Source organism: Anopheles stephensi, chromosome 3, assembly GCF_013141755.1.
Source record: "Anopheles stephensi strain Indian chromosome 3, UCI_ANSTEP_V1.0, whole genome shotgun sequence".
Taxonomy (NCBI): domain Eukaryota; kingdom Metazoa; phylum Arthropoda; class Insecta; order Diptera; family Culicidae; genus Anopheles; species Anopheles stephensi.
The window spans coordinates 65,026,799-65,052,155 of NC_050203.1; the positions used below are offsets into that span (position 1 = coordinate 65,026,799).

Here is a 25,357-nt window from a genome sequence, read left to right on the forward strand (position 1 = left end):
AGGAGACGGTTCAGATGGGAATCGATGCTTGTTTCTAGCATGTGAGACTCCGCTATCGTCTCCACCACCGGACAACTCCAATACATTTTAATATTAACTTACCAACCATCTGCAATTAGTTTGCGTTATTGTTGTGTCATAGCCAACAAAGAAGATTAGAGTTTATTGTTGGGATTAGTACAGGTGTTGCAAAAATAGGTGGAGTGACAGAGATAAGCCGAGAGAGACAGCAATAAGATGGAAAATAAATAACAGCCAGTCGAGTTTGACGATTTTGCGGAAGAGCACTCCTCCATGCGTTCTTTATTTTATGAAATCCAAAGCAGCATGGTTTAAAAGAAAACGGCCTGAACCGGTCAGTACAGTAACAGTATTGCATTGTTTCCTTTTTTTTTCGATATCTAAAAACACAATTGAATAACTAACCTGATTCTGATTCCTACTGTCATCCAGTGCAACACACGTGATGGTGATGGTCAAACGAACTATACCAAACATCGAAGAGATTTTTATTTCGAAAAAAGGCCGCACACAACAGCTTGCAATAAATTTTCTTTAAAAAATTCTTAAGGACTTTCTTATTAAGAAATGCATATTTGTTTCCAATCCCACGAAAACAACATACATTCCAAAAGCGGTTTTATTTTTGAAAGCGGACCGGATTAGTTCTTCCCGCCTGCTGGATCGGATCGCTTCAGTTGGCATGTTCCGGCTGCGGTACGCCCATCACCACCTATGAACAGCCAGAAGAGAGGGAGAAAACGATGACTTAAGGCAGAAAGAAAAGAAAAAGGAAACTCACTCAGAGGAGGTCGCATCGGGTGCGTATCTCGCCCTTTTGTTCCCATAGTTTAGTACCGTGAAATAACAATTTGGTCATCTTTACTGCCGCGTATTGATGCTGCCGCACCGAAATCAATCGTGTTGATGCAATTTGGCTCCATTGCAAGGAGAATTGCACAAAACAGAAGATTCCGTGCGGGCGTACATGTGTGTGTGTGTTTGTGGGCGAAGGTTGTGTTGAGCCGTCGTCGGTGAAAGAATTACGATCCCTCCCGTGAGTGTGAGCCGTAGTGTGTCCACGGGGCACAGAATGTGTTGTTGGTGGCGCTTTCTAGCTTGTTTGTAGGCTCAAAGTAGGGAAAATATTAGGCGCTTTGTGTTCAAACGGCCCCGGAGTGATACTACACTGCCAATCCTGCTGCATCCTGTTTATGTTCCGCTTCGCCACGAATGTTGGCATTACGCATTTTTCACTGGCATCAGAAGGTTCGTGGCTCGTCTACGGTACGGGAACTGTACGCGCCCCGTGTGAATCATTCCGCTGACGGCGTGCAGTTGCAGCAAACGAAATCCGGCTTGTCGTCGTGATCTCGTGGTGAATGCACACGGTGGGTGAGGCATTCTTTTTTGTCTCGTGTCTGCATGCTGTGTCGTCATCGGGGTGTCTCAGTGCTAAAATTGGGCGTAGAGTATGCGCGGCGGACGGATTCGTCACAATTTGCTGCTGCTGCTGTTGCTGTGAGACAACATCAATTCATCGCCAATACCGATTACTGTGAAAAGCTTCCGGCAGGCAGGGCATAGGTTATTTTGCAATCCGGATTCAATATTTTGTAGTTTAGAGCGGTTTGTTTGCAAAAGAATCGGTTTCTGCCGGGGCAAGGAGAAGTAGAAAGCAGTGCCGGAAGTGTAGTTGTTGCGCACGCAAGTGAAGGAAAGGCTCGCGTAAGGCGAAAAGCGAAGAAGAACGGGTTGCTGAGAGTGAGTGTGTGTGAGCAAGGGAAAATATTATCATTGCCTGACAAGCCCCAAAAGCAGTGACAGCTTCGTAGCAACACGCCAGAACAACAATACTAGCATCAACAACGGGCCAATGTGTGGGCCCGTGTCTCTGTGTCTCCTCGCTGGTTGTTGTTGGTTACGTTGCTATTTGTGTTGTACTAAGTGATGTGTACCTTCTTTATCCACAGGGTTTGTGTAGCGTGAAAGATGAAGAAGAAAAGTTGGTGAAAAATCTATCCCTCAAACAACGAGCAACGTCGACCACGAAGAGCTGCGCGAAACAGGGCGCAAGTGAGTCTGCTTCTTAATTGTGCATCGACCGGAAAACCGGAAATCGGTTTCATCCCAACCAATCCCGCTACAGCCCAACCGTCTTGCGAAAGTGGGTCTGTAAAAAGGGAAAGGAAAGCATCTCGAGCCATATTTGGGAGGTGGGGTTGTGTTTCAAGTGAGGCAGCAGAACGGAGCCGTACTTGGCTGGAAGAAAAGTGAATCCCGGCCTGCTAGTCTCTTTCGCTTATCAGCCGTGAAGAGAAAGCGAAACGTCAAACGGCCGGGCGATTTGACAGGTGCCGATTGTCTCGCAAAAAGTGTATTTGCTGCTGTGCGTTTGGGTGTGTGTGTTCTCATAGAAAAAGAAGTTGCTTCCGGTCGAAGGCAGTGCAATACCGAGACGGTCATCTTACTCTTATCGGTACATTCCCTACTTCGGCCAGCTCCAGAGGCAGGAGGATCCTTGAAGGAAATTACAACAGAACTACCCCAGAACAACGCCCCACAGTGGATGATGGAAAAATGTAAGTATCGGTGAGGGTTGAATAAAAAAAAGAACGCACTTCTCGTCTGTACACACGCCTGTGCGCGTGTTTGTCTCTTGGGTTATCTGTGTAGGGGCCGGCCACTTCCGGTTATGAGCCGAGGCCGCTAGCGTACGCGAAGAATTCTAATGTGCGTCGCGTAGAGAATGTCAAGAACCTTTTCTCATGACGTCGGCCGAAGATATCTGTTTAAGGTAACATTCCTACGGAGTCAGCTCATCGTTACCCATGACTTGGGGTAATCTAAACTGAGGTTACATTAACGTATTGTTAACCATTTGTTGCATTTTAGGCACTCCATGTAGTGTGGGAAAGTTCCAAAAAAAAGCACTACTACTAGTGCTAGCTATCCAGCAACGTGGTATCGGTAGGCCAGAAATAGCCAGGCATTACCTGCCATGTCGCTGAGCTAAGACGAAAAATGTGTCCGGAAATCGCACTTAGTGTTCCGAAAGCAAAAGGGCACTAAATACTTTACTGAAAAGCTTATACGAGCCCACACATTTCGAGCTTCAAGAACGACTTACGAAGGAAGTCATTAACGACTGGCAAAAGGTGAATAGAAGCCTCGCATATACGTAAACCACACCATGCTCCGTAGGCACAAAAACGCCCGCCAACATTTTGGGGTCACGAATCGGATTCACCAAAAACGTGTACCGTACCACCCACCCTCTTTTTACGGCAGTGTCGTAATTTCCCTTTCACGGTGGCACGAGCTACACGGGTAAGGTGGGCGCCTTAATGGAGCTGTGGGAGTGGGTAAAGCCGGTTGGTTGGCCCGGTAAATGGTAAAACTGTCCCCACTAAAAGAGATCAACCAGAAATGCCCAAAAAGTAAAATGCGTGTTTTTGGGGGATTGCGACAATTTTGGGATAGACTTTTTTTTTCGCAGAGTCTTGTCTTAAAGAGAGTCCTATATAGGGTAAAGATGGAAGACTTTTCCATGATTTATTTTTTTACGGTCTCTAAATGTTTTCTTCGAATCTTTCGGTTTGAATCCTACCTGGATATAAAAAAAAGTCAGAAATGACCTTTAGATCCAGGAAGTCCAGAAACAAATTCAAAAATATTCATTTAAGTTCCCTAATACCTCAGGACGCATTCAACAATATCTGTGACATACCCTGCATTTCAAAAGGTTGGGTATTTACGTCTCATATGGCTCAACTGACCAACTTACGATGGAACAGTCCAGTTTTCAATGGTCTCAGCAATTGAAATCAAGGATCATGATGGTTATCGGGTGACCTCTCCAATTAGGGTAAAATGCTTCGTAATATGCAGACTACCAATCAGTGAAAGAGAACTGGAATGCTCCAGTTATTTTCTTTCTTTATTTAACAACTGTTGGGAAACGTTTTACCTCTGTGTTAAAACGCTTAACAATATTTATCACAAATATTTCATGTACTTAGCGTGCCTCAGATAAATAAACACTCTCCCCATTGCCGTATTTTCCCTCCCCCTTTTGTGCATTTCCTACGCCACAAGTTACGCTCGTTTGATTTTGCCACATGGTGCAAATAGCGCCGCTTGTTGCGAGAAAGCGCAATCCTCCCCTTTTCGGTTTGTGTGTGTTTAAATCCGACTCCGAGGATTGGCTGAGTGCATAATCTGACAATTGCTTATTCCCTATGGGGAAGCAAAAAATACACCAACTGGGCATTGAGACAAGAGCATTATCGCGGTTCTGCGACTGCCCCTCGGCAAAAGGAACGGATGGCCGGCCAAGCCCTGACTCACAATGCCCTCAACACCGGGTCAGACATTGTTATCTTGCGTTAAGAATGTGCGTTTCACCGTGGTCGTGTTGTACAAACAATAATGTGAAGGTTTCGTTGGGCAGTATTTGTTTGATAAAATTGCTGCCAAGAATTCTACTGGCAGCACAAGTAGGATAAGGGTGCTGACGCGAGTAGTAGTTTCTTGGGTGTGTGAGGTAAGATACGGTTTTATCTTGCGAAAAGCAAACGCCAGTGTTGCTGATAAGCAAAAGGAGGTAATTGTCGTGGAGAAGTAGAATCAATAAATTGGTTCGTAGTCTTGAAGTTGCGTGGCTTAAATGCCTTACTTTGGTATAAAAAAATGAAATATGGTAACTAAGAATTGGGATACAATATGTGTCTCCCCTAATTAAAGTTGACTAAACAAGCTCGCAAGCCTTTTCGAGGCCATGGCATTCATAAACCCCATTTTTGTTTCAAGCAATGGCTTTAGCAGATGTTTAATTATCGTTCAACATCCATCGCCGAGAGACTTCCCAGGAACGGATTTCTGAAGTGGCGTCATTTACAACTTGGTTCCCCAGTCGTTTCTCAATCTTTAGCTTAAAAGAACGAAGAAAAGACAAAAAAATAAAATCGAGAACTCAAACGACAAGTGGATTCCGACTAGAGTGCGTGTTTTATTTTGCGTGTCTTGGACTATTTTCAGCACCCAAAATCGATGCGAGGCCGGGAACTTATATTGAGGTTGAAAATTCAGATTCAGAGCAGTCTCTTTTTCCTTCTTTCTTCAGTGTTTCCTTCCTGTATACAATTTCATGGCTCTTAATGAACCATTTTCTAACATGTTTTGCTGGCGCAAACATATGGGGAATGCTGGCGCGGAGACCAAAAACAAAACAAAAACTCATTCACGCATTTCACGCAATGCCTAATTTCATCATGCAATGATCATTATTTGAGCATTCTCGATCACATAGCTCCCGGGCGGCTAATATTAATGGGTGAATGAAATGTTTGGATGCAGAGGAACGAAAAAAAAGCGACACCTCATTTCCCATTTCATCCGTAGCGAAAATAGCGTTCGCGAAGGGAACCCAATCGCTCCATCTCATCTAACGCTCGAAAAACGTTCAACAACGTAACGGTTGCCTCTGTTTTCATTCGGGTGAATGTCGTGACAAAAAGTATAATTTTGAAGCAACATAAAGACAAAAACTGGCCAAAGATGGTTTGAGAAGCGTCCCAAAGAGCAACAAAATAGTGTTGAAGGTATTGCCGGGCCGAAAAGGGGCCAGAAATCCGTCCAATTTCCAATTGTTCTCTTCCTTCCGTGGTGTGTGGCCACGTTAGGGGCACGTAATGAGGGAAATTTTGGGATCTTGAGGTGTTCACCATGCGGCGGAAAATTCACACCTCACCTCAGCAGCACGGAAAGACAATGAAAACAATGGGAGGGAAAGCCTCTTTCTAGCACGAGTGTGAGAGACACAATCTGCCGGCACATCGTATGTCCCGCGGGAGAAAACTAACGTGGCATTTTCCAATTTATTTTGTGGCCCAGTTTGTGACGTCTAGTCTGTCCACTAGCGCCAATGGTGGGATTTTTTTTAAAGCGAGAAAATCGGTTTTACTCTGTCAAAAATAATGAGGATTTATGTATTAATTGCACTTCCTGCACTTCGTTTCTACAGTTCAGGTAAAGGTGTAGGATAGTCAGCTATAGGTGAGAGGTGTATACGGCATTCTCAAGTTGTTGCCGAAAGCAAGACCACACCATTGAAATGCAGTCCTCCGGTATAAACTCCCAGATATGCATGTTAGTAGACTTCAAGCTCTTCCTCTTCAAGATCTTCTCACAATTGGAAACGATGTTTGATAGGTTTCAGCAGAATCCAACAGGTGAAGGTCTGGACTATTTTGGGGAACAAGACCAGAACCGCATGTTTTCCATCAGCCATTATTGGGTCCGATTTGACGTGTGACATGTCGTTCCATCCTGTTGTAAAACATCGTTTTGATCTTCAAGGAAGATCACTAAAGATGCTTTAGGTGCCGATATACAACTCGGTTCAACCCTAGCGCCAATGAAAGCTGGCTGCATTTTCAAACGGTTTGACGTCACTAAGACAATCTTCCGGACACCTAGTCGAATGTTTCAAGTGATTTTCCAATTTGGCTCTGAAAGTATCTAAAGATTTTCCGCAAAGAATTTCCAGAAATGCAAAGAATTTCCAGATTTTCTGCAAAGAATTTCCAAAGAATTTCCAGCGGCTCCTCCATTGTCCTATTCTTGGAAATCCTTGGAGCTATCCTTATTTCCAGGACTCTGCTGGATGGAAGCTTGATAACCTTCTTAGGTGTGTTGGGGGTTGCTCACATTGTCGCCTACATTTTTGTGTCTAACTCTGCCTGTTTAACAGTGATAGTGTTTGGAATTCAATTCAATTCCAATTGATAACTGCGTGTTAATTCGATAACATAGCTCTTACTTGTACGGCATGAGAATTGGTTAAGAAAACGAAAGAAATTTGCTGTGGGCTTCAACACAAGAAATATAATACTTCACACATAGATGCAATTTTGCTGCTCTAGATATTGAAAGCAGTTGTCTCGTTGCATAATAATCGATTTAAGCGATTTATAATGTATCAAGTTATACTATAGGAATTATAGGAATCAGAGCTACTACATGTTCAATATTCGAAGAAATATTGTAAAATCCTCAGCCAATCGCTTTATTAAACCAGAATCGATTCGACTCGACTCGGCGATTCTGAAGATAGTCTGTAAGTAAGCAAAAGAACGGTATCAACAATAAACACACCAGTACCGTACCCTCTGCAACACATGTTCCCATTCCCAAATGCAACATAATCATTGCTCATCGCCTGGTAGGTTTTCCCTTGTGATGTAGATCAGCAGCCAGTACAGTGGAATGGTAGAATGCATTTGAGTGATGCAGCTCATATGGTCCTACCAGACGACGACGGTGTTGGCATGGCAGGTTTATTTGGGTTTCCGTTCACTTTGTTTCGTTTGTGCATTTTCAATGTTTACCCGGCTTTACTGTTCTGCTAAACGGATGATACACTCTCTCGTCGGTACCCCCGTAATGTCTTAATGGTGGATCCGCTCGGAACGTCACCATCTGCGGATTGCGTTGTGTGTTGATACCTCACACGATGCTGGAGCCAAGATGGGTCTGCACAAGATCAGTAAATGCTCATCGTTTATTTTTCCTTCCTTTACGAATCGTTTGCTTCCAGCAGCAAGTGCAGAATAATTCCAATTCTTCGACTCCGTTTGCAACCACAGCTTCAATTGCTTACCGATTACAGTAGTATGTCACCAAGGTCAGCCCCGGCCAAGACATTCGAGCTCGACAGATCCAACGAAAGAATGGAGAAGGGAAAACAAATAATAAATTCCTTCGATGGTTTGCATACTCGCTTTCCGAAGGTGAATCACAGTTAACAAGTGTAATGAGTTGGAACGTGTGAAATATTATTAACCTTTTGCCTTTCAACAGAGGGAGTTATATCTTGCTCCAGAGGGGGGAAAGCAATGAAGAACGTTTCCCCTCCCTAGTGTTGTGGTTAACATGAAAAATGTAGTCCGTCAGAACTTCATACTTTCGAGTAGGGTTTCTTTCATACTAATTGCTCTGGAAGGAGAAATGCCCTGAAGATTGGAATTTGTTGAGGGAAGATAGTACAGTTTCAGCGTGCCTTAAAAACGCTCAATGAAAGCTCTAGCCTTATGGACGATTATTTATGTGCTGCTGCTGCTGCTTTGTATGCAGTCCCGTCATCAGCTGATAATGAAGCCAGAGTAGCGAGTGTTCAGCACGAGATCATGAGCTGAGCAAAAGGCCATCAGTTGTGCGATAATTCTGACCATATTTCACAGCTGCTCCATCTCTTAGCTCCCTTCATGCAATTCGATGCACTAGGCTAAATTTAGCAATCTGAAGCAGCAATTTTTAAATAAAAGGCTTCAGGGAGAGGGAGGGAATTTCCTTTTAAAATTGCTAACGAATGCGTTACTGAAACGAAGGAAAAACAAACCTAAACTGCAACGACAAGAAAGTGGGAAGTGGCAATTTCCAGCTCCAAACGCTGCCATTTCCCATTGTTTGAACAATCGAAGAAGAAAGTTGAAGTTTTGGTTTAGCGCTTCAAAATGATCTCCCCCACGTCAACTAATTGTTTTGATCGCATCCGAAGAGGTAATGACATGGCTAGATGGGGGAGAAAACACAGAAGATAAATAATGATTAGCGCAGCTCCATTTGTAATGGTACCGGAAGAGAAAGGGTGGGAGCGGGGGAACCGGTAATCGAACGTTTCCTAACACCCTTTCATTGAGGGGGATGTTTCCTGCTAAGGAACACAACGAGTTTTACAATAGGATTAGCACCCGATACGATGTGGCTTGAGGTAATTCGAGAAGATGCAGTTCTTCTGCATCCAAGATGGGCTATGCACCTGTAGCATTTGACACCGGAATATAGTAATGTAATTATACGGAGCTTTTCGTAAAGAGGGGGGTGAGCTATTCTGCTGGAATCCTTACAAAAAAGAAACTGAATTTGAGGCTATCCCGCTCACCTTCTCCAAAATGGTCTCATAAAACCCTGCAGACCTCCTCTGAGAAGTGTCCCGTAAAAACCGTTGTCGCTCGTTTTACGCTAAATTTGTTCACTGTAATGGGTTTCGAAAAGCGTGAATGTGCTTAACCGTATCGTTTTACCTAACGCAGTGTTGTTTGGTGGTTAGCAGGGTTTTGTTTTTTAAAGCAAGCGCACCTAGCTGCTAAATGTTGTTTGTCATTCCGCGTGGCCTACCGTTTACGTTGACATTTTGTAGTTGTACCACACGCGAACAAAAGCACAACACCACACACCTGTGTGAGGAGCTAACCACCACCTCCCGACGACGACCATTCCCCACCAATGAATGGCAGAAACTTAATGGTGCATGAAATTGTGTCGCGACCATTCCCCCAGAGTTGCCAGAGAACGCGAGAAGCACGAGCTGAAGAAATCGGAATATGCACTTGCCGCAGAAGTTGGTGGTCCATTGTGGTGCAGTGGAAAAGGCTGTAACGCTTTACTGGAGTCTGTTCTAAAATAGGAACAATCATAATTGATTTACCATACCCTCCCTCCCTACCGATAGGGAAGCGACAAGAGCGCGACTCATCCCTTTGGCGCGGTCTCCATGGGGGTGGTCTTCGGGAAGCGAAACAACATAATTTTCCTATGTTATGGGATTTGTCCGGGGTTCAATCGGTTCATCCAGAGTGGAAGAAAGGTCACAGAGGGTTGCACTTTCGGCGCATCGGTATCATATCTCACGCCATGCCCTTAAGATAAGGCGTGATCCAAATTTATAAATCCTCCTGTATGTGAACCGTTATGATGGCAATGGGGCGTAGAGCAATGTGAAAGGTTTTGTGAAGATGTGTTTTTGTAAAAAAAAAAATGTGTTGGCCTTAGGGACGTCTGATAGTCTCATTTACGACATTAATGTTAAGAGCTTTAAATTTATACTTATACAGATAGGTGACGTCATAGATCTATTTACAACCATTCGTTGTAACTGTACACGTAACGGATACCCTCGTAGAAATGCATTTAAAAGTCCTAACGATTGCATGAAACGCATCCATGTGATGGTGTTGGTGCATGATGCGCTTCTCTGATCATGTGATACACATGAAATATCTGGATCAATGCACCAGACGGTGATGATGGTTGCGTTGTAGCATTGAAAATCACTAGTCCGTTCACCCTGAATTCACTTTCCACCTGCGCAAATCGAACAGCGTTCCTTATAACTAAAAAAAAAAACATTTGGCTGTCTTTCTTCATCTTGCTGGCCTGCTCTACGGTGCATGTCGATGAGACATGGCCAGGTATCCAGGAAACTCGGTCCAGAGTTGCATTCCTGGACAACTCCAGACAGGTTGGACTCCAGCACCTTCGGGGCTGTCAATGTCAATGGCGTGTGATATAGTACAGGACTTGTGCCCGTAAAGTACGGTCAGAGATATCAGTTTCCGTTATATCACTTATTTTGTGTGTTGCTAGAGTCTCCTAGATCGTTGAAGTTTGTAGTACGATGCACCTCTGGATTTCTCTGCTTAGGTTTTTATTATAAGTTACGACCAAGGAAGCAAAACTCCTCTGTCACATCTAAATCTTCGCCTTCAACTGATACTATGCTTCTCAGTCTGAGATCACTATCCGACAAATGAGTACTTTGTCTTCGTCGCATTGATCTTCAACCAATCATTTCGATATCATTCGCGATTTGGAGAAATAGAGTGAAATGGTGAAATCCACTAGCAATTTTAGAAATGTTGATACTTCTAGTCCAGATGAGGGCGGTCCGCCGTGGCCGAAGTGACAGCGACGTCGGTCTCCACTGTGCAGGAGCGGGGTTCAAATCCCATCCAGACCGACTCCCCAAACGCAGGAATTGGCTATCCAGCTACGGGTAACATCTAGTTACAGAAAACCGGAGGTAGGCCGAGACCTCTCGAGGTTGTAGAGCCATAAAAGAAGAAAGGAGTTCAGATGATGAAAGATGATTAAGTTGAATAAATGCACAAAGAAAAAAAATCATTCTTCTGTTGTTCATATTCTGCTCTCTTTGCATATTAAACAGCCACCTATTAAGGGGGGGGATATCGTTCAGTCTATTCGTTCAACTTATCAATCCACACCCGACACCAACGAACAAGTGCATCTGATCGCAACAGGAAACGACAGAGGACGCGAACCCCAACGCGGACGACGACTATGACAGGCGCGAGACCGATTTGTTTACATTTTGAGGTTGAGTTGCTGGTGTTGATCGCGAGTTTGGGTTTACGGTTACCACCATCGTTAATACTAACGCGGTGTTGCGTTTCATTGTCATGCTGCACCCCATCCCGGGTGGCCTGCGCAGGTTATGCTAGAGCAGTGTGTTGTCATTGGACGGAAAATGAGAATATTTTACTTACTGGAATGTGGTCATGAAATGTTTCCAGTTCTCGAACCCAGTGAGACCAGAGCGTTAGATGTCTCGGTTTGCGTCCAGACTGAACCTGCTCATGTAGATGCGTAGATTGCACTGCAAGCTTTTAAAAATAAACCGGTCACTTCCGCATATGCGCTTGATGCTGTTTGTTTGTCCACTGGGTCCATCCGGTTGTGTGACACACGGTACTTTGGCATTGTGCAGGCAGGCAGGCAGGCGAAAAACGATCATCCTCCTGTTTGTCTCATCGCTGTTAATTGAACGACATTTTTTAAGTGAGCTTTGATGGAGTGCCCGGAGGATTGGGCTGGACTAGTTGCAACTGTTTATATGACGTTGTATCTAAATTATAATATTGTGTATTAAATAATGATCTTTCTATGATTTGAAGAAGGCTTTTCAAAATAAGCAAAGGTCAAAGCTAAATTTTATAGTAAATCATAAAAATCATAAGTAAATCCTTCTGCAATAAATTATACCCTCCAGCTGCAATTCGGCCTATGTTCCAGCAGTTGCCTAGGAGAAGTAGAAAAGGCACAACAAGCCGGCATTAAAGCATTATTCATTGTTTACTGTCGGCGGTCATAAATTCTATCACAAATGGCAACTAAAACAAACATACTGTGTCGCTCGGATGCATTGCATCAGAGAGCATGTATATGCCGGCGTGTCAAAATGGACGAGAATTCTGGAGAAATTTAGCATCGAATTTAAAAGGGGGCTCAGGGATTCTAGAGGGATGTTTTCTGTAAATGTTTTCTCTCTGTTTACCAAACAAGATGCGTCTAGTTGGGAGGTATTGCGTTGAGAGTTATTCGTGTGATCGTCTTATGATGTATGTTGGTATGTTTGCGACCTTTTTAAACTGGATGTAGCTGACTTACAGCAAAGAGAATTAGGTTGGTGATACATTGTTTGAATACCCAAGCATGTGGATTTGTATTTTATTTGTTTTATGATTCATTTATTTGCGTTGGTTTTAAAAAAGACCCAACGTTACAGTTTCGTAACGAAGGTGTAAAGCGTAATGCGAAGGGATCGTACTATCGCCAACCGTCATAATCCCAAAAAAAGAACATAAATAATCCGGTGGGCTTATTGGAGTGAGAAAAAAGGCGACACACGTCGACATCTTAATGGCGAATTTCAAATTTGATGTTCGAACTCCAGCTTCAAACGCTTGGGACTAACACCTTAGTATTGGCATCCTGTTTGGCATCTCGCTTCTCGCCATCTGCGACTCACGGGAACGGTCTCGCTAGTGAAAGGGAGCGAAACCTTTCTCCGCTAGCGGTACTGGCACCGATTTCCTATCACGACGTATATCCCGGGACGTTCTAATTCGGCGCAATCCGTGCACAGCAACCGAGAAAAAGGGAGAACAGAACACGCCAACAGGCAACGAATGGGTTTTGATTTAATTTATAGCCAACGGAAAGCAAATGCTCACCTCCATTTGTCGATCCCGGAACGCGCATCGAAAAATGCTGGGAGAACAGACGATTGATAGCAGTAAGAGATACCATTGTGAAAGTGTGCGGCATAGGAAAAAAATATACCTTTCAAGAAGTCGTCATCCTTCGCCCATTCGCTATGACGAGTTAGGGAACGTCGGAGCATAATTTTGAGTCGAAGGGAGGGGAAATGATCTTTCAAGACCCCGTAGCCATCGATCGGATATCGGACAAGAGGCTTTTATTTAAAATGAATGGTGTTGCAGATATAGCTGATCCATCTTCACGTTGCACTTAGTGTGCAGTAGATTCGTCAGCTAATTTTTCATTATTTATGGACGTATGAATTATTTCGTATTTTAAAGAAAGACTGTCTGAAAATAGCTGAAATATAGGCGTACGCAAAAATTGCTTCTTTTAGTGATGTTGGGTGTCTTAGGGTGGCTCCGTGGTGATGCGATAGCGGCGCTGGTCTTCACACGGCAGGACCGGTATTAAAATCTCAGCTGGGCCGTTCCCCGATAGTTAGGACAGACTATCCAACCATATGCGGTATCAATAAGTTTAGTAAGCCAATGACCCCTAAGAGGTCGTTAAGCCAAGAAGGAAGAAGAAGAAGAGGGTTTCGTTTCTATAGACATAGCATCGGTCACCAGCAAGATTGAAATTTCAGTGACTGAGAATTTAGTAATAATTTACCCACCTTGTCCAGAATCTTCTTCAACGATGTTGAAACACTTCGGCGGATGGAGTTGCGAAACGACGAGCAAGCCAGGACATCACTTCGATTATTTATAGAGAAAACAAAAGTATTAAAAGACATAGGTTCAAAATAGATCTTCATCTTTGGTTGGCGCTCAAGGTTTCTTCAATTTATGAGTTCACATATAAGTTTTATTGGTATTTCTACTAAAAATAGTTTATAACCTCATTGTTAATTTTTTATATCGAAAATAACTACAATAAAGCGATATTATTGCTCTGTTTTACACTTCGAAGCTAGCTCTATCGACTAATAAAATTTGGACTTAACAACCAGGCATTTATTGATCCGCATATTAACAACTTTTAATAATCGCTTTGGAGTTAATCAGCTGCATTAAATGATGGAAATTCCTGTTTTCGAGCTCAAACTTACGGAAATGAGGATCGTTAAAATGAAAACGTTACCTAGCAAACGTTTGTTGATACCCCTGGATCGTTCTTAGCTTCCACCAACCTTAACCCCAGCACTGTTGAACAAAGTAGATAAGATAAACGGAATCTACCTATCGTCCCCACTGCTGAGCAAGCAAAATGAGCAGTTATACCAAGAAGAGTAATAAAATCTCATAATACCCCTGGCCAATAGGGAGGAACTCCCTTCGGATTAGTGCCCCAAGTGTGTACCCCTTTTTTAACGATCTTTACACCACTTCCTTTGCCATTGGAAACCACAGCACGATGGTGGCGGCTGTTGAAAGAAAGTGTTCATACCAACTCGCGTTTTCGAGTATTTTGCGCATAGTTTCGTTGATTTACTTAGGCGCGCGATCGCATCCAGACGGCTGCTAAGAGTGACGGTTGCCGCGGCACGATCCTCTACCCAAAAGGCCGACACAAAGCGGTCGGCAAACGGTGTGTGTGTGTGCATCTTGAAGAGTCCCTCGTGCTCACTGGAGAGTATCATTTTAATAGACTTTCCTAGGCAGCCAGCTCACCGTTTCACCACCGCGATCGTTATGATGAAAGATGAGGAATGCCGTTTTCCAAACGGCCGTGACTAGCCGCGTCGCTAGTTCGACTACTGATCATTGCCACGCTCATCGCAAATGCATCGATGGGTGGGTTTTCGGTGGAGAAGGCTAATGCTGCTGAAGTGCAGCAGCTCGTCTGATACCCGTGTACCGAGCACAAATGTGTAAATATGCAAACAATTAAACATCTTTATGACATCATCTGCGAGAAGATCTGGCAGCGATGATGATGTACAACACTTGCGGTGTGGAGAATAAAAAATGTAACTCCCTGCTCGCTTCACCGGTATAGAACGGCACGTGCAAATGAATGTGTTAGAAAAAGGAGGTGCTAAAGATGCAATTGCGTTATGATGAGGTAATTTGCAATCTCGACAGCCATTTATCAAACGAAGACAGCCGTTAATGTGTACGGGAGTGGAATAAAAACGGAACTAGGTTCAAAATTAATTTTATCACTATTGTTTCATGTTCAAGTGAACTGTTCCAAGGTTCCATTAGGCTTGCTCATTATGTTCTCTGCCTTAATTTTTATTGTGCTTTTAATTTATCTCGTCGATAATATCATCTTACCGCAGTGAATATTACTAGCTTGAAATGGCTTTTTAAACACCATAAATTAAGCGCCCCAAGCAAGTGCTCCTCTCCAAAGTTTTGACTTAATTCTATTGCACCGAAACAATCATTCCTATTCATAGCCACAAACTTACATTTGACTCTTAAATTAATAAATCAAACCTCCTACTGCCAAAGCTCTCCTATCGCTCTTATCTCATCTCACGTTCGGCCTAGAAAACCAAAATTATCTTGTCTCCGTCAATGTCTTTATGTGCGCGGCATTAAAGACGGCTATCCCACATGTTGCGATAGCGATATCGTTCGTTCCGCAGATTCTTTGGCAGACCTTTCTCCTTACAGCCGAAGCTAGAGGGTGCGGCTCTAGTCTAAAGTTTGAGAGGGAAAAAAAACCCGAAATGAAATCAGTTCCCACCAGCCCCGACTTTCTAGAAAAGGGAGCCGTACTCGGCGAGGTTTTGGAAGGTATTCCGGCAAAGATAGGCGAACCACCACAGCTTTTTCCGTAGCGTGTAGACGAAGCCACTATTGCCACAGGGTTGCTCTCTAATCACGTGCCTTTTCTAGCAGCCATTGCCAGCGCTTACTTCTCTCGCTAGGTAGGTCTTGCAGTGTGTTGCCAATACACGCTTCGCCGTAGCATAATAAGACGATCGTGGTCGCCGTCGTTGTTGTTGTTGTCGACGCGGACACACGAACATTCCGCACCGGGCAACCTACTTAACGAAGGCACATTTTGCTCGCATTCCAAGTTATCGGTCGGCGCGAAAGATAAAGCTGTACCGCGCGAGCGGTAGAGGCGTTTTCCACATTTTCTTGAGCAAGTGTTTATGCTGTTTGAAGCGGGGATAAAAAAAAACTTTTTTAGGTCTTTTTTCTTTTGTTTCGGTAAATTTACACCAGGAATATTATTATTATAAAAAAATCTATTTAATATGAAATTGTCTAAATGGAATCAGTTCTGAGGCGTGTGTGACCTTTTTATCGTAAGCTTCCATATGGAGAAACAATAATTTTCCATCCGTTTCCACGATACTCTTGATCGTTTTGAAACATGTGGTTTTCATTTAACTCTTTTCCGGAGAGATTTGGGGTATATTTTTAGGACCAAGCTTCTCAATTATCTTTCGTAGCATAAGCTGTCATTTTTAATTAAAATATCTGTTGCCAGAAAACAAAAAATTGTCATGTGGAATTTTTCTACATAACATTTCCCCCGTGTCTTTCTCATTCTTTGGCGTGGATGATTTAAATTTATGGCTCTGGAATATTTTTGGAACCTGTTTAAAAAGCATATTTAAAGAGCGTAAAAAGACATGTGATTTGTCTCACAAATATTGCTGGGCGTTCTGAGCTAATCAGAAGGTTTGTGTCATCAAAAAACCATCAAAATTGCTTAAAAATTATCTAGCTCTTTCCAGGCAAGGTTCGACCCCTGGATGAGGGTGTGTAATTTTCATGGCCAATATGTATTAACTTATTGGGAGAAAATACACGTTCTGTAAATGCCTAAAACTAAGATCAGTATCGAAATTCGCGTATTCAATCTAAATGATGAATATGTTCTTGGCTAGCCGATCAAATGTTACAAGAACATCAACGTGTAAGATTCAAGTTGTAATGATTATCAAGTTGGGAGGCGTATTTCATAAATAATACCCATGATAAAGACAATCTGAAATAATTAGCAGTAAAAGGAATTATTAACATCACCACTACATGGATTTCGATTGCATATATTTTGAGAATTTTGAATATTCCTGGAATCGAAAAAAAATCTCTTAAAGATCACTGTTATAAAATATTAAATTTCTAGACAGAACTACAGTTTTCCTAACATTTGAATTTTAATATACAAACCTACGACTTATACGATTCCATATGGGTTCATTTATGTGCCAATGTGTGGTACAGTTTCAAGCCAGAGAGAGCGTCAAAAAAAGGAAACGAACGGTGGAAACAGAGCTGCCGTTTAAATTGGAAAATAGCCGTTTACGGTCATCATCTCATATTCATCTTGTTCGTACTTCGTTATTTCATTTATCTTGCATTACCGTACCCCCCTCCCTGCCGCTACAATATATGCTGGTGAACGTAGAAGATAAAGAAAAAGTTGGCCGAGTCAAACGAGCACTATGCTCTTTTACCACCACCACTAGTGCGTGATGTTCTCCGCTCGTGCATGATTAAACCGATGGATACATCGGCGATATCAGGGTGTAGTAGTGCATTGAGGGGGAGAGAGAAAAGCGAGTTGCGTGGATGAACAACACCGCCCGCAGTGATTTGCATGCATCACACACCCCTGTTGGGAGATAAACGCTAGGAAAGTGACTGTCTTCGTGCTCCCCTTTTCGCGACAGCATGATTAAACACAGCTGATCCGCACGGGCGGAAACCCGGGAACACGGGGACAGTATTCAATTAGCATAATCATCCACTTCCCTCCCCGTGTGGTGCGGGATTTTTTTGTTTTTTTTTGTCTGCCATCCCTAACATAATGTTTTAGTACGAATGTGCCGCGAGTAGTGAGGTGAACGGAGAGGAGACCTAGATTTGGTTCGTTTATGTTGCAGCAGAGCACGCACGCATCCCGCCCATCAATGTTTATGTGCGAGTTTTGCCCGTGTTGATGATGATTGTCGATCGCGATCAGCAACATCCGGCTGCACTCGATATATATGGAGGGCGTCTGTGTACGGGACAGAGCAAAAATAATTAACGATATAAGTTAGACATCACAGTACTTGTGTGCAAGACCTGTATTATGGTTCGATTTCTCCTAGAGTGAAAGATTTTCCCTTCCACTATCTGACTTGATGGATAATTTTGTAATAATTTTCTGCATTCTTTCTTCTCATTTTTCCAGGCTTAGTATGTAGCAAACTGCACGCTGCGTAGGGGAATATGTAGGACAAAACGTGATCCAATCATCCAACATCCGGCTGGATAGTGGAAATCTCATCTCAAGCTCTTCCTACCGGTAAAGAGCAACGAAGGGAGCGTTAGCGAGCGTGCGGTATATCATTAAAAAGAGCCGGCATCTCTAACTGCCGGTGTTGACGAAAGTAGCCCTTCCTGTGCAGTGGCACGCCACGTGCTTAGGCGAAAGAAAGCTCACAGAAGAAGCGGCTTTGAGGTTTAAACCAACAACCAACCCTTTTGGCGGAGTAATTAATTAAGCTCCAAAGAGGCGGAAGATAGAGGACACAACACGGCAGGATGCCGCTACCAAAGCGTCTAGTGCAGCCGGTGTTCGTTGCACGGTCGGTGTACGTGCGCGAAGAGTTACCGGCAGAGCTAGAAACGGTCACCAATACGACACTCACCAATATCGTGCGCCAGCTGTCTTCGCTCTCGAAACATGCTGAGGATCTGTTCGGTGAGCTGGCACGAGATGCGGGCGGTTTGGCCGAGCGGGCCAACTCACTGCAGGCTCGTATCGATCGGTTAGCGATAAAGGTCACCCAACTGGACAGCACCGTGGAGGAAGTGTCGCTGCAAGACATTCAAATGAAGAAGGCGTTCAAAAGTGCCACCATGTTCGACCAGCAGATCTTCTCCCGGGCGACAATGCCTTCGGCGATGCTGGAAGTGTATAAGGTGAGTGAGATTCGATTGTGATTGAATAGAATTGTTTGTGACTAATGGATGCCGTTTTTCTTCTTTCCTGTTAAACAGACTTGCGATAAACCGCCGCCACTGGATAAGCTCAACTGCTATCGGGACGATGGTAAAGATGGGCTCAAGTTCTACACCGATCCGAACTACTTCTTCGAGCTGTGGCGACAGGAGATGCTGAAAGATACGGAGCGCGTGATGCACGATCGTGGCAAAAAGGTTCACAAACCACGGGCGGAAGGTGGGGCGGATGGTGGCGGGCGGCAGAAAAAGCGACCGCGCGCACCGCACAACACACGCGAAAAGCAACGCCAGCGTGCCATCGGGCACGGCGAAACGCTGATGCCAAACAATGTCATCTACCGCACGCCAAACGCAATCATCGGTTCGCAGGAGGAAGCGATTTACAACAGCGCTATGGCGGCGGCCGGTGGAAGCATGATCTACGACTCCCGATCATCCTCCGCGATGGGTGGTAGCAGCAGTGGCGGTGCCGCCCGACCGAACTCGATCGAGCTGCGGCGAAGCTACCAGCAACCGAACGAAATGGTTGACGGTGGTGGTTACGCGCCACCATCGCCCGGTGGTGGTGGTGGCTATCACCATCAGCAGATGGCTGCCGCGCATCAACAGGCCGGCGGAGTTTACCAGCAGCAGCAACCGACCTACGACCAGTACGGCAATCCGACGATTTACGGCTCGGGTGCGAATCAGATGTCGCAGGAAAGTTTGTACGCACCGGGCACACCTTCGCGGTCGAAATCGCGCCCATCGCAGCCACCACCGGCCCCACCATCATCCGGCAGTGGCGGTGGCACACCGAATGCCTCGAACGCGAACACACCAACGCGCAGTCGCAGCCTGTCGACGGGCCGTGATAATCTACCACCGCCACCACCGATCCCGGAGGGACTGCAATCGCCACCGCACGGTATGAGCAATGGTGGCACGAGCGTGGCCGCCAAGATGCTGCTGAACCGATCGGGCTCACGGGCAGGTTCGCCCCAACTCGGCATGACCGGGCAGCAGCAGCAGCAGCAGCAGCAGCAACAGCAGCAGCAGCAACATCAACACCAGCAAGTGGTCGTACAGTCAATGATGGACCAGAACCAGCTAGCGCTGGCCCAGCTGAACCAGCAGATCAACAATCTGAACAATCTCAACATGCAGCTGAACCAGATGTCGATGAACGATCTGCCGCCACCGCCACCGATTCCGGAACAGGTAAGTGTGTCGTGGCCACGCGCCACGTGAATATAGTTGTTACGATAGAAAATTCAAAAATAATGTCAGTCCCCTTTGTTGCACCGGTGCACCGCTAATGAGCGTTCGCGTTACAGTCCAAAGCTCTCTTTAATAGTTCCGTCTTCGTGCGTCTACTTTCTCCGGCTTCGTCTGAATGACCCCTTAAGTGGGTAGGTAAGTCGTTGGTGGAAACGTGTTTGCGGTTCCATTAAACGAATCAATGTGTCTGCCTGTTGTCGGCTGTTGTCCTTCCGTGTCAGCTAAGAAGAACCCCGTTACCTTCTGGTGTGATTTTGTCTGTTGTTAAATAGAATCTTTTGGTTGGTTTTTTGATAGCGAAAAGTCTCACGAAACCATGTTACTAAACCGAGTTTCACCACTTTATAAGCCCCTGCTACCTTACTTATCAGAAGCTGTAATCGCTTAGCGGTCTTGAACTGCTCACGGTTTAGAGCTATTATCATCAATATCCCAGCCTTTCTGGCCATCTCCATATCCACGGCCATCACTCTATCTCAATTTGGGTCGTCCGGTGCCATTGTCATGACATGATCAACCCCCTAGAGCCTACCTTATTTGCTGAACGACGGTGAGATAACCACAAAGCTCCATTGTCCATCTGAGCATCTTCCTCTTGAACACGGCTAAGAGCTACTTTGGACAGAGTCCATGTCTCAAACTCGTGTTTGAGTACTGGGACGATTTAGCTTCGTCCGTCGCGATATGTGTTTCGAGTGGAAAGATTTCCTACGCCCTAATTGTTGATAAAAACTCTGTAAATCTGTCATCTAATATGTGCTTCTCGCGTCCATTTGTAAATTATCGAATGGGATCAAAATTTCGTTGGTGAAATTAAATTTAAAATCAATACATGTGTTGTTGGGTTTTACATCACATTTATACGAATCCCATTCTCCCCTTTCCCATCTCGTAGCTATCACCCAAACAATCACCACCAAATGTGGCACCACCACCTCCGCCACCGCCACCACCAATGCTGGACGGACCGCTAAGTCCTACGAAGGCACCGTTGGCTAACGGCGACCTGTACAACATGCCGAAGATGCACCAGCTGAAGAAGATTCCGCCGCAGGAGAAGATTACCTACGACGATCCGCGCAGCGATTTGATGAAGGCTATCCGAGACGGTTAGTAGTGCGCGTCACAGTTTAAAAATCAATACAAATTCGCTAATCGGCATTTCTCTCTTTTTACCACAGGTATCAAACTGCGCAAGGTGGAGAAACAAAATCACGAAGCGAAGGAAAACGATCGCAACAAGGGTTTGCACGATGTGGCCTCGATCTTGGCCCGGCGCGTCGCCATCGAGCTGTCCGAGTCGGAATCGTCCGAGAGCGACGACGATAGCGAGGGCTGGCAGGAAACGAACGAAACGTCCGCATGACATCAGGAGAGCGTTGCGGCCGGTGGTGGTGGCGGTGGCAAGAAAAAGTGAAACAAGGTGTAGCGCCTCTTTCGATAGGGCGCCGATTCTTTCCCCGTAGTAACTACTACTAATGCCAGGGGCCGGGGAGGGACAAGAAAAGCTCCGACTCCGAGTCGTTGTGCTGGAGCTGGTGAGTTCGATATAATCGTACCAACGGCAACAGCGCTGGTAGAGGGATGAACGCAAAGGAATCGCGGTCCACCGATCGCGAGGACTGCAATGTGCACACAAAGACGGGTTGTTTTTTTTTTTGCGCGATCATTCGCCTGCGATATTTTGGGTGTATTTATTCTTTTTTTCGCAGGACGCAGGAATCACCAGTGGGTGGGAGAAGAATTGATTCCGCACCGCGTTGATGATCGCGATCGCAGGTGGAAGACATTTAATATTCGAGATTATACTATAGGTTGTGTTTAGCGCGCAACCGCACACGTTAAGTTCGGGTTAAGTTGTACAAATTCCTAATTTCCTCCCCCCCCCCCCCTTCCCCACCCTCCATCTATTTATACAGGCGAGTTAAGGCATCGCCAGACAGTAAGGATGATGGTTACCCGATCATGATAATGATCCGCAGGAGCGTGTTGGCGTTGGGCACTTGTTGCGCATACATTCTATTAATACATTCGCTGTAAAGATTAGTTTGCTAGTGGGCTAAGCTGATAGTTTTTTGTTCGAATATTATTACACACGGTCACTGGATCGCTGGATCGGTGAGAGCAAACACACACACACACAAGAGCAAAAGCTACCCGTGTGGTGCTGCGCGTATATCAAAATGTTAAACAAAATGCGCGTAAAATAGCTTAGCGTAAGGGCTGCTGTAGCAGAAGATACTAGTAGCATGCATTACAAACAACAACAAAACCCTTGGTATCGAAGCATACAATTTATATACAAAACTTTGTAAACCCGTAGCCGTTACACCAATCGTAGTCGTAAGGTGGGAAACAGAAGAAGAGAAAAGCAAACCAGTCACAGGTTCGGTCATTTGCCAACTACTCTAGTAGCAAAACAATGAAAGAAACTAATGCAAACCAGAATGCCAAAACGTGTGTGTGAGAGGAGAGAGATGGAAGAGGACACAAGGAAAGGATATTATTTTTTGCCAGGAAGTTCATAATGATTTAAAGTTATTGCCACTGGTATATCGCATCCCAGTAGATTGAAGATCGATATGCATTTAGCGACGCAAAAGAGAGACCGGCCATCGGTGTTGGGTCAAGTAGCTCTTTTTTAAAGAGGAGAGGACAACTGGCACACTTACATGTAGCTCAGCACTCACTGAGGGCGAAGAGGCCAAAGAGTGCGAAGAGCTACCTCGTGAGGTGGAAAAGTGCGAAGAGGAGGTCTACCCTTTTCAAAATCGAAGAGTGCGCTCAGAACCCTCATTTTATGGAGGCAAGGCCTCCCGGTAGCTCTCGAGCTCACTACCCCCCCAACACTATCGACAATGCAGACTCTGGTTCGCATCGTGATGTGTTTGGTAAAGCCAGTCGATTGCACGATGCTGCCTTGTTGCTTTTGGAAAATTCGCAAATAATCGTATCCGTTCGTTACGATCCGTATAGCATTAGACGTTCGTATTCGAACATCAGCACACGCTTTTAACGTTCGGAATTATTTTTTTTTGTAAAACATTTCTACTGCATTTCTCCTACCACACTCACGCACACAACGATTCAAATGCGCTTCAGTTAGCTCTTTAAATTGTCCTTTTTCGTTGTTGTTGTTTGATAAAAAAAGCAAAGAAAACAAACTAGGAAACGCAAAAAGGAAAAACAATATATTAACATAGAAAAGTTAATAGTAATACTCCAACAAAAGACATTTAAAATTAAAACTCAATGCATTATGGGCAAAGTGCGAGCGAAAATTTGTGAAATAACAGAAAATAGGAATGAAAGAAGATACAAAAGAAGAGGGGAAGAAAAAAGGTGGCAAAAATCCATCTTTGCTCTCGCTACACCGTAGAAGAAGAAGAGTTAACAAAATCGCTCAAATGGTTTTCACACACCGTTCGTGGATACTAGCAGCAGCTTTAAAGTGAGTTCAATTTACGCCTGCTAATACTACCCGCTTCTTCTATCGCTGCTACACTCGCTAAACAAACAATCCCCGACCCCCGGCTTCTCCCCTTAAACCAGTGTGAAAATGTAAAATTACTTTTAAAACTCGCTGTGTGTCATGAAATGCTCAAATTTGTTTTTAACCTCTAAACTTTTAGAACTAAATGTAAAAACAAATCAGGTTTTAAAACGTTCGCTTCGCTAATTCGCTAACGCTTTTTTTCCTACGCGAGTTTGTTCCGGGTTTTTACGTTGCTTTTTGAATGGGGAAAAACAATCCAATTGAAACGATATGCAAAAAGCCAAGCCAGCGCTAAACCTGTCTTCATTCGACTTAACTAATTTCCACGCAAAAGCATTCACTTGAGACAGGCAATACGATACCAAACTCTCTACTGTGGTTACTGTAACCCTCCCCCACCCCTGCGTCAAAATAGCCAAAAGGAGTCGTCACACTGTATGGATGGAACAGTAAAACATTATTAGGAATCGATACTAATTGCATAGATAGTTAACCAAGTAATATGATACAGCAACCAACCAACCAACCAACCAACCATATATCCTTTCCGCATTGTGTGTGGCAATGCGCTGCAGCATATATATCTACGCGACAAGCTATTAAGAACTCAGACAACTTATACAGAAACCCCTCACAACAGACACACATACAAACACTGGTAAGGGAAAACAGCTAGCCCAAGAGCGCATCCGAGCAACCATCATGATTCGTGTGACGCATTTGATATTATCAGTGATGATCAGACGCGAGAAGAAGAAGTGATCGTTCTGTGTGTCCTTCGGTGTATTTGGTCGAATGGTTAAACATGCAAAATACTCCTTAAAGAGCGATATAGTGTAGCGTATAGTCGTGTCGAGGGAAGGAAGCATGTTGGTTGGTTTTGTCTGCATGTTTAAGCTTTAGTCGTTCCGTATTCTTATAAAAAAAGGCACACACACACACACACGAAAACTGTCTCTGTAATATGTGGGGGAAGCAAAATGTTATTTTATAGTTTTTCGCCCCATTTTGTCCCCCTTTTTTGTGCGTTATGAAAGCAGTTGCAAACACCCCTGTACGCGCTTTCCTTTTCCCTTGCCGTACAAAACAAAAAAAAAACACCCCCACTGTATCCCATGTATTATAATTTCTTCTAATAAATAGGTAAAATAAACGAAATGAATAAAACGAATAAGCGGAAATAAAAAGAAGGCTTTGCAGAATAAGGAGAGAAAATGAATAAATAGACACGCGTGGCACGTGGATGACGCGGAGAAGAGGACAGTTTCAAATAAAATATTGCATAGTCGGACCGACCTTGGATCACGATGGTAATTAGACAACTAATCAAGGAAATAAAGTGAAACTTGCAAGAAAAACATAATACTTACCTTACACATCTTCACTCTCCCGCTTTGCAGTATCTTTGCAGGAAGTTTTGATATGTGCGGATGATGAAGCATTATCATCAGACACGCGCGCGCCCGATGACTGGTATGGGAGGAAGTGAATTGTCTTACGAGATTTGGAACGGAAACGGGTCTGCGTTGTATGCATCCGCCACGAAACGGACGGGGCGCATGCTCATGTTGAGTAGGTCAGTGAACAGCGGGCTGCCATAGGCGAAGGAAACGATGGGCCTTAATGTGCTAAATGTGTTGCTTATCAAGCAACGAGCCGCGACGCGCAGTAGTTGTGACCGTTCTAAACCAAAACACGACCATACGGAGTCACGATCTTGACACGAAACCAGAACAAGCCGCGTGTCGATTCCAGTGTGATGGCGGCCTACTCGCAATGATGGTTTGTGTGAGATTACAACAAAACAATCTTTAATGCTTGAGCC

The 25,357-nt window shown here is 44.4% G+C and overlaps 1 protein-coding gene across 5 annotated transcripts; it reads left to right on the forward strand.

Moving 5' to 3' along the window:
• The first annotated feature begins 700 nt into the window (after positions 1-700).
• LOC118511677 (wiskott-Aldrich syndrome protein family member 2) lies at positions 701-24,719 on the forward strand. Of its 5 annotated transcripts, none has more exons than XM_036055042.1 (6): positions 701-821; positions 1,974-2,582; positions 18,001-18,734; positions 18,813-19,976; positions 20,932-21,145; positions 21,218-21,402. In XM_036055042.1, the coding sequence occupies exons 3-6, from the start codon at positions 18,354-18,356 to the stop codon at positions 21,400-21,402; spliced, it is 1,944 nt and encodes a 647-aa protein (XP_035910935.1). In that variant the 5' UTR covers positions 701-821; positions 1,974-2,582; positions 18,001-18,353. The 5 variants fall into 5 exon arrangements, with proteins under 5 accessions (XP_035910935.1, XP_035910933.1, XP_035910938.1 ...); XM_036055040.1 differs by having other exon boundaries at positions 778-1,136; XM_036055045.1 differs by having other exon boundaries at positions 779-1,057; positions 21,218-24,719.
• Positions 24,720-25,357: the final 638 nt, after the last annotated feature.

What these genes read in the sequence shown, in the direction of transcription:
- LOC118511677 (XM_036055042.1), top strand. Translation starts at nt 18,354, where the DNA reads ATGCCGCTACCAAAGCGTCTAGTGCAGCCGGTGTTCGTTGCACGGTCG. An exon ending in CGATGCTGGAAGTGTATAAG is followed by an intron (nt 18,735 to 18,812) that starts GTGAGTGAGATT and finishes CCTGTTAAACAG; the next exon opens with ACTTGCGATAAACCGCCGCC. An exon ending in GATGAAGGCTATCCGAGACG is followed by an intron (nt 21,146 to 21,217) that starts GTTAGTAGTGCG and finishes TTTTTACCACAG; the next exon opens with GTATCAAACTGCGCAAGGTG.